The sequence below is a fragment of the Cariama cristata genome, unplaced genomic scaffold (genome assembly GCF_000690535.1).
Source record: "Cariama cristata isolate BGI_N322 unplaced genomic scaffold, ASM69053v1 scaffold351, whole genome shotgun sequence".
Lineage (NCBI taxonomy): Eukaryota > Metazoa > Chordata > Aves > Cariamiformes > Cariamidae > Cariama > Cariama cristata.
In genome coordinates, this window is record NW_009597294.1 from 8,521 (window position 1) to 22,674 (window position 14,154).

General features: G+C 40.2%; 1 protein-coding gene across 1 annotated transcript in view; it reads right to left on the reverse strand.

Annotated features, from left to right (window-relative positions):
• Positions 1 to 424: 424 nt before the first annotated feature.
• Positions 425 to 14,154, reverse strand: part of FAM188B (family with sequence similarity 188, member B) — a gene marked incomplete at its 5' end in the record, with an annotated part of 54,353 nt that continues 40,623 nt past the window's right edge. The window contains 3 exons of the mRNA XM_009708795.1: positions 425 to 473; positions 5,376 to 5,448; positions 9,264 to 9,444. Of these exons, the coding sequence (XP_009707097.1) occupies positions 425 to 473; positions 5,376 to 5,448; positions 9,264 to 9,444 (303 nt within the window). The remainder of the gene's footprint in view (positions 474 to 5,375; positions 5,449 to 9,263; positions 9,445 to 14,154) is intronic.

The following is a 14,154-nucleotide window of genomic DNA, read 5'->3' on the forward strand; positions in this document are numbered from 1 at the left end:
GAAGAACTAGGCAGTACAGAGAAGGCATGTACAGTGACAGAAATCTGGGTTCAGCATCTTTCATCAGATGCTTTGAAACAATTGCAGGATACAGAGTGGATCCAGAAAGAGACCTCAAGGGGACATTGACGACTTCACTGCTTCATCTGTAACCTTGATTTGGTGGTGGAAACTCAGTCTTCTCTCAGAAGTTGTATGTTAAAGGCAGTGACAAGGAATTTACGTAAGTGTTGTTTATATTATAAGCAAAATATCTGAAGCACGAGGTGATTGAAATGAAACTCTTCCAGCCTGCAAACCATGACATTCTTCCTCATCGTAAACTGCACAACTCTTGTCCTATTTCCTGTATTGGTGGGAATAGGAATGTGCTAATTCAGTCATTTCCTTTTTGTTTTTACAAATAAAGTGCAGGTCAGGTCACTCACAAGATTGGTTCTGTGCCATTCCAGTTGATAGCAGCTCCTTGCCACCTAGGAATAAAATCAATCATTTTACATCCATTGGTTAATTAGGTCATTGGAAAGGTAACTCAACTCTCCCCAGCCACCCAACGAACCTTAGAGAGATTAGGATGGACTCATTTGGGATAACTAATCACCTTGTCTCAAAGGGAAAGGAACACAAGGGAGGCACTTGTGCACCCTAATTTTAGGTGCCCAAGTTTGGAGGTCAGTCTCCTTACCCTGCCTCCAGTCTCCTCTAGGCAACAGAGAACCCTCAGCAGCAGCCGATTCAGAACAAGCACCTTCCTGTTGCAAAGACCGTAGGGAATCCCCAAGATGGGTACAAGAACTAACCCTATATAACCAGAATGCTCACTCTTAGCTGTTACTGGGCAATTTGGACACTCCTATACAGGCAGGCCTCTGACTGGGAACTCTGTAACCCTGAGAACCTGAGACTGGATCATTTAATTTAGCAGCTACCTGACCTTCGTTCCTTTGAAGTATTCAATGGCTCGTTTTAATGGCAGGCAATGCTTTGTTCTTCCTATGCTGAGGTTTTGCTCTTTCTCTGCCCACATTCCTTCTTCAGAATAACACTAAAGACGTATACTGAGAACAATGTTTCCAAATGAGTCCACACACATGTGCACAAAAACCTTCCATGTTTTTAATTTCTGGCTCTGTGTTGGCTGCTACTGCTCAGCTGCCCACTCCAGGAAGGTGACCAAGGCTAAATGCAAAGAAGGTATCGATCCTGCATTTGTCGCCAAATGTGTCATCAAATCATGACAGAAGACAAAGATCTGAATCAAGACTTGGTAAAAGCAGGATGATGCTCTCCAGTGACCTCACTGGGTTGAAGTGAATCAACTTACCATACAGTCAGAGTCATTCCTTGCGTGAATTGCACCCTTGTCTATGGCATTGCTCATGTTTGTAAGTTCGTGGTCCACATCTGAGAACTAAACTATTGCATTCCCAGTGTCAAGTATTTATATCCATCTTGAAAATCTGTCTCAGGGTGCATGTGCACAGTAGTAAGACATTGGTGAGGGGGTGGAGACAACAGTGAGCTGCCAGAGTGCCACATTCTTTGTGTCACCGAGGAAAGAATGTCTCAGCAAGGGTATGGCAGCTCAGTCCTTTTGCTGAGCAAGTCAATTAAGTGTAAAACAAAACCAAAAGCTGAATTAATGCAGTATTCAGGGCAAAGTCTCAAAGGAAGTGACTATCTGAGGGCTCTTGTGAAATTTCTCCTTCTTTTTTTATTTTGCTGAGAAAATGAAAATAAAACAATTGCAGAAAGACTGTCATCATTACAGGATTTAGTAGGAATACACTACAGTGATGCCTCACGTCTTAAGCTAAAAGCATAATATGATCTAGCTGGGGATATTTGACTTAGACTGGCATTCACCAGTGGTGAGAGCTGTCCTTGCCAGGGGTTCAGAGTATCACCCCCAGAAGAACCAAACATAAGCGGGAAGTACAATTGCCACCTTCTGTCCCCATTGGATTTTTCAGGTAATGCCATCAAATCATCCCTTATCTTTGTGTACCATCTTCCCAATGCACCACCTTCTGTCTCAGCAGGGTGATTAAAGCTTTGGGAGGGATCCACAGAGACCCTACAGAGGGCAAAAGACACTGAATGAAATCTGCTCTGGGACAACACTGTACTCTGTGAAAATACTGACATGTGCTGATACCATTTTTGCCGTTATGGCTTAAGATGTTGCTAATCACTATGCAGTGAGGAATTGCTCTTTTTTAAGACAGGCTTTCAATAAAGAGGTCAAACAGAAATTGATGTTTTAAAGCAGGACTCAAGGTAACTTTCATAACAAGCCTTAGCTCCTGTGTTTATTTTCAAACCATTTTTGCTGAGCTGTTTGTAGACTGAAAAGCAGTCTTTGGCTCTTTGCTCCTGTGGAGGTGGATTCAAAACTTTTTTCGCCTATTGAATCTGCACAAGAAAAGGTGTCAAATAGTGAGGAACCTCACTCACAGGTGCTGAACAAGTCTTTTCTTTACAGACAGAAACAAAACTGCCTGGATAATGCAGCATGATGATTTCCCCAAACTATCTTGCCACAATGTAATTCAAATGGAAGCTAGATTCTAGCTGTTGATTCACATCACAATTTATCAGATTAGCAGCATGAAAACTACATTTGACCCATCTGATTCAACTACAACCTCACCCAAGTGTCATGGAGTTAACGGGAATCCAAGAGGAACTGGTTCAGGCCCTGAACAATGCTCAGTCTCGAATAATATTCAGAAAGATTATCTCCTGTAACAATACCTTGGTATTGTTTCAGAGCACACCAATAATTCACGACGAAATGCCATACTCTCCTCTCCTCTTATCCACTAAATTTCCACTGGATGTCGCAGTTCAAAGCCAAACAGATGAACTAATGTATCGTACAGCCCCACTGTCACAGAGGAAAGCTGATACTAGTGGGTTAACAAAATATACCACTGAATTCAGATTATAATATCAGATCAAAGTTTTATTCCCCTCGGGCAGAGCTAACAGATGTTATTTCCGCCAGTGCAGAGAGATGCTGAGGATCGTGACTGTGATATAAGAGTATTCTTCAGGGAAGAATAGGATAAGATGTCTGCACGGCATCTCCCAAACACCCCAGAGATGCACATTCCAGATATCTCTTGGTCAGAATCTGACTGCTTCTACAGATGTCTAGGGTTGAAGGTCACAATAAAAGCACATGTACTTGTACTGACTCTTTGGATGGGAGTGTGCAGGTTAAAGTGATACCTGTTGGGGACTATTCGTTCTAGACATCTGAACTGTTACATGCTTTAAACTCAAATCTCACTCTTCTGATATTTTACAAAACAGGGACTAAAAACATTACCCTCCTCCTGCAGAAGCAAAACAAGCCTTCTCCTCTGGTAATAACAATAACCAAAAAACCCCACTAAATACAGAAACAGTCTATTACATATGCAGTTTTCCCCTTGGGAGGGGAAGAGAACAAACAGCAGACAGATGTTAGGTATATAACTTAATGCATTACAGGACTGTGGTGTTCAGGTATTGGGGTAAACAATGGGTAAAGCTTTTCATGGATTAAAACAGAACTGAGTCATGTGAATGAAAGGAAAAATCCCAATCAACATTTGGAAACAACAGTAAATCATCTCAGTTCTGACTGTTCAGACTGCGAAGTTCTCCACACTGCCTGAGAAATTATTCTGCATTTTTTTATGAGAAAGATTTGATAAGGAGCTTCATCACAAATGCCTGGTCAAAATAAGTAATGGCTGTTTGCTTGCTTGCTTTACTAAAAATTAGTTTAGGAGTGTTTTCCATGTTTGTATGATACAAAATATTTCCTTTTTTAAGTCCCAATTTTTTAGAACACTGGTTAGCGTGGTTTGTTTTCACTTTTCCTTATATACTGTTTCATAGTTGGAAGAAAAAGGTTTTAAACCAAAAAGGAAATATATAACATGAAAAACCTTTAGCAGCAAGGCCATACTTTAATAAAACACTCAAAGCAAATGAAGAACACTGAAAACAAGGAGCCAAACAGATAAGGTAAATCAGGCAGTCGTGAGAATGATAGAAACAAAATAAATTGACACTGGAATTTGCTGGTAATTCACTTCCACAGTAGATTAAAAGCAGGGAATTTAAAATAAAAAACATCACCATTACAAAAACTGTATAACTTTGATACAATGGTAGAAATGGAGGATGTTCTAAGAGCAAATTTAAGTAGCTGCATGCATTATTCACCCCCACTGTGTGGGTTTCTGAGGCTATACAGTATTTATTTTAGTTTGCAGTCATGCTTATGTATCACTGGAACAGAGGAATCAATACAATCTATATGTGCAGGGAGCCTGGACTAACGTCACTGCTGTCATGTTATAGGATGCCTCTTCTACTTTCTCTGTAACTTTATAATGGCAGCCTACAGGAACACACTGTTTGGCAGCCATTGTCTTCTTTTTTTTGGTGGTTTTTTACAGGACAAATTGTAGCAAGGAGAGGAGGGAAATTACAAGAGAAAGCTGAAGCTGCTTGGCTTGCTGATTTAACACATTATCGTCTTTGACAATGAGGCTTTTTCTTCTTGCTCCAAAGATATTCTGGTAGCAGCTTTCAAAGTCATGCTGATGGAGTTGATATAAAGCTGATTATTCTACCCAGTTAAATTTCTCCATTTTGCTTCTTTCATGTCTCACTAAACTGAAAATGTTCTTGTTAACTTCAGTATGACTTGGATAAACTGCTTAAAAATTCATCATTTAATCTCATGTAGACCTCAAAACAGCAATGAAAATCCTAACATGTCAGGAACTAGCCTTATATTCAAGGAGAGAACATGACCTAAGAACTGTCAAGAATGACTTCACAAAACAAGGTGTTTTGTGTCCTTGAGAAACTCTGTGCTGCCTATAGACACATGGAAAGTTTGAGAAAACTGAGGCGGTTGAGCACAGGACTTCATGCATCGAGAATGGTAACCAAATCCCCAGGTGTAATTATATCTTTCAGAAAAGACTGACAAAGATGGAAGAAATTTTCTCCTTCTCTCATTATACCTCTACAATAGGCATAAATCACTTTTAGGAATCTAAATTTAGATCTAGTGAAATCAAGTTGTGCTCTCAAGCTGAATTTGTCTCAGTCAGTTCTTGGTGATGTAATGAAGGTTCCTCTGACAATAAAGTGAATGTCTTAGCCAGTTTGATGTTAATTACAATAACACACAATTAAATGTGTAACACATATTATCACAGCCTGGCCTATTTAGATCTTTTCTGATTTTTGAGCAGTAATTTTTCAAGATTACTTGCTGCAATATTTTTTACCACACTCCAGTCTTACATATATTATTTATATCAAAAACTGAATGTATGAAAAACTGTAGTTTCACTTACTTTGTCCTAATACAGTGCTCGAGTGGAGGAGTAAGATCATTTTCTTTATCTTCAGCACACATCTGAGTTGTGTCTGCAGAGATATATGAGATTATTAGTGGCAGGAGTATATTTCTACTCATGTAGAATACCGCAGTAGCTTCTAGGAACTCCACCCATGGAAGTGATGGACTACCACTCACATTGTAAATCTCCTAACCCACAATATGCACATATCCACTTTGGATTGAAATACCCTGGAAGGTGAGCATTGCTGGCACTTGAATATCATCTCATGCCCTTGTTTACACCATCTGAACAGAGTGGCTGCTGACAGGGCCAGGAATGCATGGAGTAGATACCGCGGCTATGGCTTTTTGCAAATAGCATGTGCTGTATAGCTGACCTCAGAGTGGACAGTTTGCCTCTCACTGCTTTGTCATCTCTTGAACCTTTTCAGCTAGCGGTCTACTGCCTGTTTGTGCAATGGCAGGCTAAATAAAGGCTGAAAGGGGGTAACTGAATGCAAACACTGTTGGGAATGATCTCCAGATTGTGCCCAGCATTAGCTGTTTCATCTCTTGAACCTTTTCAGCTAGTGGTCTACTGCCTGTTTGCAATGGCAGGCTAAATAAAGGCTGAAAGGGGGTAACTGAATGCAAACACTGTTGGGAATGATCTCCAGATTGTGCCCAGCATTAGCTGTTCTGGACCAGAAACTTGCCCAGAATTGTGCTGACTACTTAACCGTAAGGGTGATCATGGGACAGTGTTCAGAGTCATGCCCTGACTCAGGTTAGTTTACTAATATAAAGAAGATTTCAAAGAAAAACATGGATTAGAAGGTGAAGCAATATGCTGGAGGGTGTCATGAGATTTTATTTTGCCATTGATGTCATAATTACTAAGAAAGCAATTTTTTTTACTCAAATACTAAGGACAGCAGCAGTCCTACACTTGAATAGCAAACTCCAAGTCTAGTCCAAACTAGGTTAAGATTCTTTCACCTTGGAAAAGAAGATTGTCCCTTGACTGTTGAGAAAGCAATGCACAGACAGGAGAAGACGATGTTGTGTTGGATATAAGAGAGCTACCACAGGCTGTGAGCATTCCTTTGGGACCAAGAGGCAATTGCACTGTTCTGGGGAAAACAGAGAGGTCAGTGTCTCAAACACTGGATCTGTCAACAGTGAAAGTAGTCGCTGAACTTCCCAGGGAGAAAACATCCTGCGAGCAGCTTGGATGTCAGTCTGCTCAGCTGTTTCCTGTTTTGGAGTAAAACATTTTCAACTGCAGCAGACCAGGGTTTTTTCTTTTTCTTCTTTTCTGTCCGTCATCCAGCCAATGGGTAGGTTGCAAGCAATAAATGATGCCAAGACAGAGTGTACGATATGGGTTTGCTTCAGTGAGACTGATGTAGACAGGATGGGAAGCAATTGCTCTTATATTCACAGCTGCCAATCTCAGATATATCTGGCTTCCTCATGTCATAAAGAGAACCTGGCTCTCCCTTGCTTGTTGATCTTGTTAGTATAAATAGATGTAGAAAACTCTGAATGACTGTAAGGGCTGGAGTAGTAGGAAATGCACAATATTTAAAAGCACATAAAGTACTGGCAGTTTTCTCCTAGATCCTCAGGAACTTAGAGGTACATGGGAATCTTTTAAAAGGTCTCTTTTATCCTAATATTGAAGAATTTATAAGAGTTCACTAGAGATACACTGGCTTGTTTTCCTTCTCTGCCTATCAGAAACTTCTACCCCAATGGAAAGGATTGAAGAACTTTCATCTGTTTAGGATAGTATGTTGAATTCACTAGCAGGCATTATCTGCTTTTAGGAAGGAACTTCATATTTCTTGTCCACATTTTGACAAAATGTTATGAGTATGAGAAGCTGGGAAAATTCTCAATATAAAGTGGCAATTACTATTACCCTCAAAATGCAATTCTACTCTTTCTTTCTGGCTTTTTTGCCTTTCTTGATCAGCATAATTTCTTCGACATTTCCCGAAATGTGACCTTGATTGTAATCTTCCTAATTCTAAACAAGATTCTCATTTCAAGGAATTCAGCTTCTTGCTAGTGAAAAGCAAACAACTTTGTTAACCAGCACCAGTGAGATGTGGTTGTGCAGCACCCAGGACCTCATGTTGTGTCTCTAGGTAACACTACCTAACCATCCTAGTTTGTTGATATTTCCACAATGGAAATACCAATAATACTCAGCATTCTGACATTCCCATCTGGTACTGCATGCAGGGTTTAGACGTATGATCAATGCTACCTTTTGGATGCAAAGTAATTTCAGTTTTTCTCCAGACCTAACAAAGGATTACTGTACAGCCAGAACTAGGAAAGTGTTTCTCTGGAATGATGAAATTATTTGCATTTTACAGCCTTTGCAGAATTTCACAGATAACAAAAGATTTACTAGGACATATCCCTTGAAGAGGCTGTAGCCACAACAAAAAGATATCTACCTCTCAATGCGAGTTTAGTCTTTGAGGAGAAATATACAGATATGCCATGACAGGTTGAAGAGTAAAGAGAAAAATTTATACATACTCAGAGTACTTTCTCATCCAGGCATCTCAAAGTGCTTGGTATCTCTGGATTTTGGAACTGTTCCTGATTTATTAATGATGAAAAGACAGATTTTGGACTGTATGTTACCTGATACAACACAATAGAAAAAATGTGTCTTGATCTCTCTAGTTCTATGCTGAACTATATCATCTGTGTCACTTACAAAGAATCTTTTATCTGGGACAGACCATGTGGGAAACAGTTGGCAACTATAGCCCTGTAAAGGTTAAGTATTTTTTGGAGAGAATATATGTGATCACTACAATAGAATGACAGGGAATTTAATTAAAATAAGAGGATAAATAACAAGCAGAAAGACAACTGAATGCACTATCAAATCCATGAGATGCTAAAGCCCCCAGCACTCCCACCATACAAACAGTTTTGCCACATGGACTCAATTAGAACATACAACACCTGTGTATAACTGATCCTGTCCAAGAACCAGAATGTACGGGCAAACAGGGAATACAGACAGCTTATTTTTAAAGAGTGGACTACAACAGGGCAGTTCCTTAAGACTGAGAAGGAATTTGATTAGATTGCATAAATTTATTGAAGGAAAGAAAACAAAAGATAAGTAGAATACTATTAGCAAATAGAAATGTAGTAGTCAAGAATGTCTTAATATGGCAATAAGCAGGAGCTTTCTAAGCATCAGAATACTTCTTGTCCAAATGCCTTCCAGCAGGAGAAATGTGTAATTACTGTAAAAGCAGCTGCATAATTTGGCATGGTTTCCTGAAAGAATGAGTGTAACAAGGCAGATCTTTTGCATGCTTGTGTTTCCAGGTATCCTTACAAGCAGGTAAGAGATTAGACTTTGTTAGTAGATTACTGCCATCTTCTGAAGTATCTGGCTTCGGAGGCAAGGATTTCATGCTTCCTCACCCTCTCTGCTCATTTTACTACAGGCATGTAGGGTTGAGGAAGAGAAGACTTGCACTTTCTGCCTGTAGAAACAATGTGAGAAGACGTGAAGGAGAATGGGAGTAGTTAAACACGGCTTATAGTCCTGGGACCATGAATCGGCCAGATCACAATCTGTTCCTTGGAAATTGATGTCACTGAAAGATTTATCGGTCTGTATAAAGCAGCACATGCTCACTTTTAACTCTTTCAAGAGCTTATTCTCAAAATTTCCTTGAGAAATCTAATTTCCAATTAATTACCAAAACTAATTACAGAAATTAGGAAACAGGCACACAAATAATCTTTAATGCCTGAGACCATCATTGTGTATATTATTGGATTCTTCTTTCTGATGTGATGCTGTTGCCACCACCAGAGATGAAATGTAGAGTTACTGAGTTGTACATACCAACCGTTAACCGAATTTCTTCTTCCTGGTTGGCCAAGCCATCATAATAATACAGATCAAATCTCTGCTCTGTTTTCCAGTCACCTAGTAAATCCTTTTCCAAACAAAAAAGCACACTGAAGTGACTTTCACTGCACACCAACCAAATTGGGTATTTAGGGGTCTTCAGGTAACAACCAACCTAAAAGAAAGATACAAAACATTAGAACATCACAGAGAAGAAACAATTAATTGTTAAAAACATGAGATATATAACATCACTTATTTATTATAGTCTACAAAAATTAATGAAGGCTCATTATATACTGCTGATGAAGCAGATCAGGATAGGTCTGGTAAATCATGGAACATAAAAAGCAAGTATCTGGCCTTGGGTTATAGGCAGGTAATGAAATCCAGCTGTAGTATCCTTACAGCAAAAAGATCATATCCCAGATGATCAGAACCAAAAGGAACCCTGTCCTGTGCAATAGGTATAAAACCATAGAGAGTTTAGGTCACGAATACTACACGAGATCAATGGGAGACCGTGCTCTTATGCCAACAGTAGCTGGAAGCCAGGAAAGAGACTTTAGAGGATCTCAGACGACATGAGACACCCCTGTGTAGGTAACTAAACTGAGCCCAAAATCTTTTCTTGGATTAAGAATATAATATATTCCCTTCACTTTAGCATCTTCTTCTAGCTTCACAGTCCAGATATGTACAATATTTTCAGCTACCAGAAGAAAACAATAACAGAAGCACCTCTTTTGCACTATTCTTACAAATGAAATATTCCTAGCTGAAAAAAAACAATTATTTCTTTAACAGATGCCTTTTCTAAGCCTTTGCCCTCCTTTTGAAAGTTTGAAAGTATATTTATTTGTAAATATCCCAAATGTTCCAAATGAAATTGTATATAAATTATTTTCATACTCAAGAGCTTTAAATTAGAATTGATGGGGGAAGGGGATACCAACACGACTGCAGTAGGTAAGCCAAGGGTTGGCATGGCATGACCTGAGGGTGACAGTCCTAGTGGGAACATTCACACTGCTCCTGGGAGCACAGAGGGCTCAGGAGCATGTCTGAAATGCTTGTACACCAATGCAACCAGTATGAAAAACAAACAGGATGAACTGGAAGCGTTGGTCAACTCCCAGAGCTACGATATCATCGGTATTAGTGGGACTTGGTGGAATGAATCCTATGATTGGAGTGCTCGGATGGAGGGCTACAGGCTGTTCAGGAGGGACAGGCAGGGCAGGTGAGGTGGAGGTGTCACACTATACGTAAGGGAGAGGTTTGATTGCACAGTTAGTGATGATGAGGTGGAGAGCCTCTGGGTAAGGATTAGGGAGATGGAAAACAAAGGAGTTGTTGTAGTGGGTGTTTACTACTGATTTCCCAGCCAGGATGTAATCACTGATGACTTATTCAATAGGCAATTAGAAGAAATTTCTTGAATGGTAACCCTTGTCCTTATGGGAGATTTCAACTTCCCAGACATCAATTGGGAATATAAAACTGCTGTGATGAGCAGGTCTTGGAAATTCTTCACGCTTGTAGGAGAGAACTTCTTGTCACAGGTACTCAGTGAGCCAACTAAGATGCCCTCCTAGACTTGCTATTTGTGAATAGAGAAGGACTCATCAGGGATGTGATAGTTGGTGGCTCTCTTGGTCGCACTGATCATGAAATCATTGAGTTTTTAAAATTTTCAGTGTAATGAGAAAAAAGGACAGCAGAGTTGCCACCCCAGACTTCAGAAGAGTAAACTTTAAGCTATTCAGGGAGCTATTTAGCAGAGTACCCTGGGAATCTGCTTTTGAGGGCTTAGGAGTCCACAAGTGCTAGTCAGTCTTTAAGAAGCACATTTTAGAAGCACAGGAGCAGGCAATTCCACTGTGTCATAAGTCAAGCAGCTAGGGCAGAAGACCAGCATGGCTGAACAGGGAACTCCTTGTGGAGCTCAAGAGGAAAAAGAAACTATCTGGTCTCTGGAAGCAAAGTCAAGTTTTGCAGCAAGAGTACAGAGCCGTGGTTTGTTTATGCAGGGACAAGACACGAAAGGCCAAAACTCAATTAGAGTTTAAAGGGACCAGAGTTGTTTCAGATAACAAGAAGGGCTTTTTAAAGTATGTTAATAGCAAGTGGACATCTAAAGAAAACATTGGACCAACAGCTGTTGAAGATGGTCATCTGAGTAATAGGGATGAAGAAAAAGTGGATGCACTCAAAAAGTTTATTGCTTCAGTCTTTAATAATACTGATATATCTTGGGCTGCCCTGTCTCCTGAGTGAGAAGACCATGAGTGCGGGAACAGTGACTTTCCATTTGTGGACACTGAATTATAAGGGACAAGTGGTATCAGCTGAATGTTCACAAGGCCATGAGGCCTGATGAGATTCATCCCAGAGTTCTGAAGGAGCTAGTGGATGTTATGGTAGGAGCCCTCTCTATCATCGACCAAAGGTCTTGGAAGTCCGGAGAGGTCCTTGCTGACTGGAAGCCAGCCAATGTTATTCCAATCTACAAAAAGGGCATCAGGGAAGACCCCAGGAACTACAGATCTGTTAGTCTAACCTCATTTCCTGGAAAAATTATGGATAAGATTATACCAGGTACTATTGAAAGGCATTTAAAGAGTATTGCAATCATCAGGCACAGTTGACATGGGTTCACAAAAGAAAGGTCCTGTTTAACTAATTTGATATTCTTCTATAATAAGGTCCCCCACCTAGTGGATGAAAGGAAGGTGGTGGACATAGTTTTTCTGGATTTTAATAAGGCTTTTGATACTGTCCTTCACAGCATCCTTCTGGACAAGTTGTCCCGTTGTGGGATGAGTATGTTTATGGTGCATTGGGTGAAGAACTGGCTGAAAGGCAGAGCTCAAAGGGTTGCAGTGAATGGGGCTACATCTGGCCGATGGCTGGCCAGCAGTGTTCCTGAGGATTCAATTATAGGGCCAGCTCTGTTCAATATATTTATCAAAAATCTACGTGCAAGAGGTGAATGCAGCATTAGCAAGTTTGCTGATGATACCAAACTGGGAGGTGCTGTTGACTTTCTTCAGGGACAGGAGGCTTTGAAGAGGGATCTTGATAGATTGGAGTATTGGACTATGATTAAAGGGATGAAATTTAGCAAGTCAAAATGCTGGATCTGTACAAAATGCTGGATGGAGTAACACTGGGCACAAGTATAAACTGGGAGAGGAGTGGCTGGAGAGCAGCCCTGCAGCAAGGGATCTGGGGGTGCTGGTTGACAGCAGGCTTAGTGTGAGCCAGCAGTGAGCCCTGGCAGCCGAGAAGGCAAACCCCATCCTGGGGTGCATTAAATATAGCATAACCAGATGGTCAAAAGAGGTAATTACACCACTGTATTCAGCATTGGTGCAGTCTCACCTTGAATACTGTGTGCAGTTCTGGGTCCCACAATTTAGAGAGGGTTGTGAAAGTCCTTTAACGTATCCACAGGAGGGCAACAAAGTTGGTGAAAGGGCTGGAAGGAATGTCTTATGTGAAGCAGCTAAGGACTTTGGGATTGCCTCATTTGGAGAAAAGGAGGTTGTACACCACTGTATTCAGCATTGGTGCAGTCTCACCTTGAATACTGTGTGCAGTTCTGGGTCCCACAATTTAGAGAGGGTTGTGAAAGTCCTTTAACGTATCCACAGGAGGGCAACAAAGTTGGTGAAAGGGCTGGAAGGAATGTCTTATGTGAAGCAGCTAAGGACTTTGGGATTGCCTCATTTGGAGAAAAGGAGGTTGAGGGGCAACCTCATTGCTCTCTGCAGCTTTCTGAGGAGGGGAAGTGGAAAGGGAGGTGCTGAGCTCTTCTTCCTGGTATCCAGTGATAGGATGTGTGGGAATGGTTCAAAGTTGAGCCAAGGGACGTTTACACTGGACATTAAGAAGCATTTCTTTACCAAGAGGGTGGTCAAACACTGGAACAGGTTTCCTAGAGAGGTGGTCGATGCCCCAACCCTGTCTTTGTTTAAGAGGCATTTGGGCAACGCCCTTAACAACATGCTTTAACTTTTGGTTAGCTCTGAATTGATCTGGCACTTGGACTAGATGATCATTGTTGGTCCCTTTCAACTGAAATAGTCTAGTCTAGTCTAGTCTACTGATGTGAAGTATTATTCTTAAATCTACCAGCTGTTTAAAATGTGGGCTACTACAGCAATTATTTAGATTTGTGAGTAATTGCTTTTATCTATATATGTATCCATTTATGCGTTCAATAATTTTTTTCTGCTGCTTCTCTTCATAGGCTTTAAGGTTTAAGTCTAGGAAATGACTGAGGCTTGTTTTATGCATATTTAGGCTCATATGTATTATTTCTCATGGAATTTATGTTTTAAGGCAGACATATATATGCTTTAATACCTGGGGGAGTGTTTCTACCGTTTTGAAACTTAATATATGCTGATATAAAATGAGTCATGGAAGTTTCCTGCATCCCCTGAGGTCAGTGAATATCTTGTAGTATTTTCTTCACCTCACACTAATGTGTTCCGAGACAGATACCATCCTCCTATTGCATGCTGCTGCTTCAAAGCTGCAGTATCAGTTAATGATATTAGCCTCTTCAGTAGTAAATAATAGAGAAAAAAAAATGAGATTAGAGTGCTTAATGTAGCAAAGAAACCTTATTTCTTCCAGCTAGGATTTTAATATTCAGCTACAACAGGTATTTATTATTAGCTATGTTCCTGTCACTGAAAGCCGTATTCTAAGTTCAAAATAATATTGTTTTTTTCCCCCATTGAATTGTTGGGCTTTGTATCTTTGATAAATCATTCAGAAAAACTAAAAACCAAAACAAAACTTTTTGCTTTCAGTAGAATGTTCCTGACTACAGCTCTGCTTATTATTCTTATAGTAGACAGAATCAATA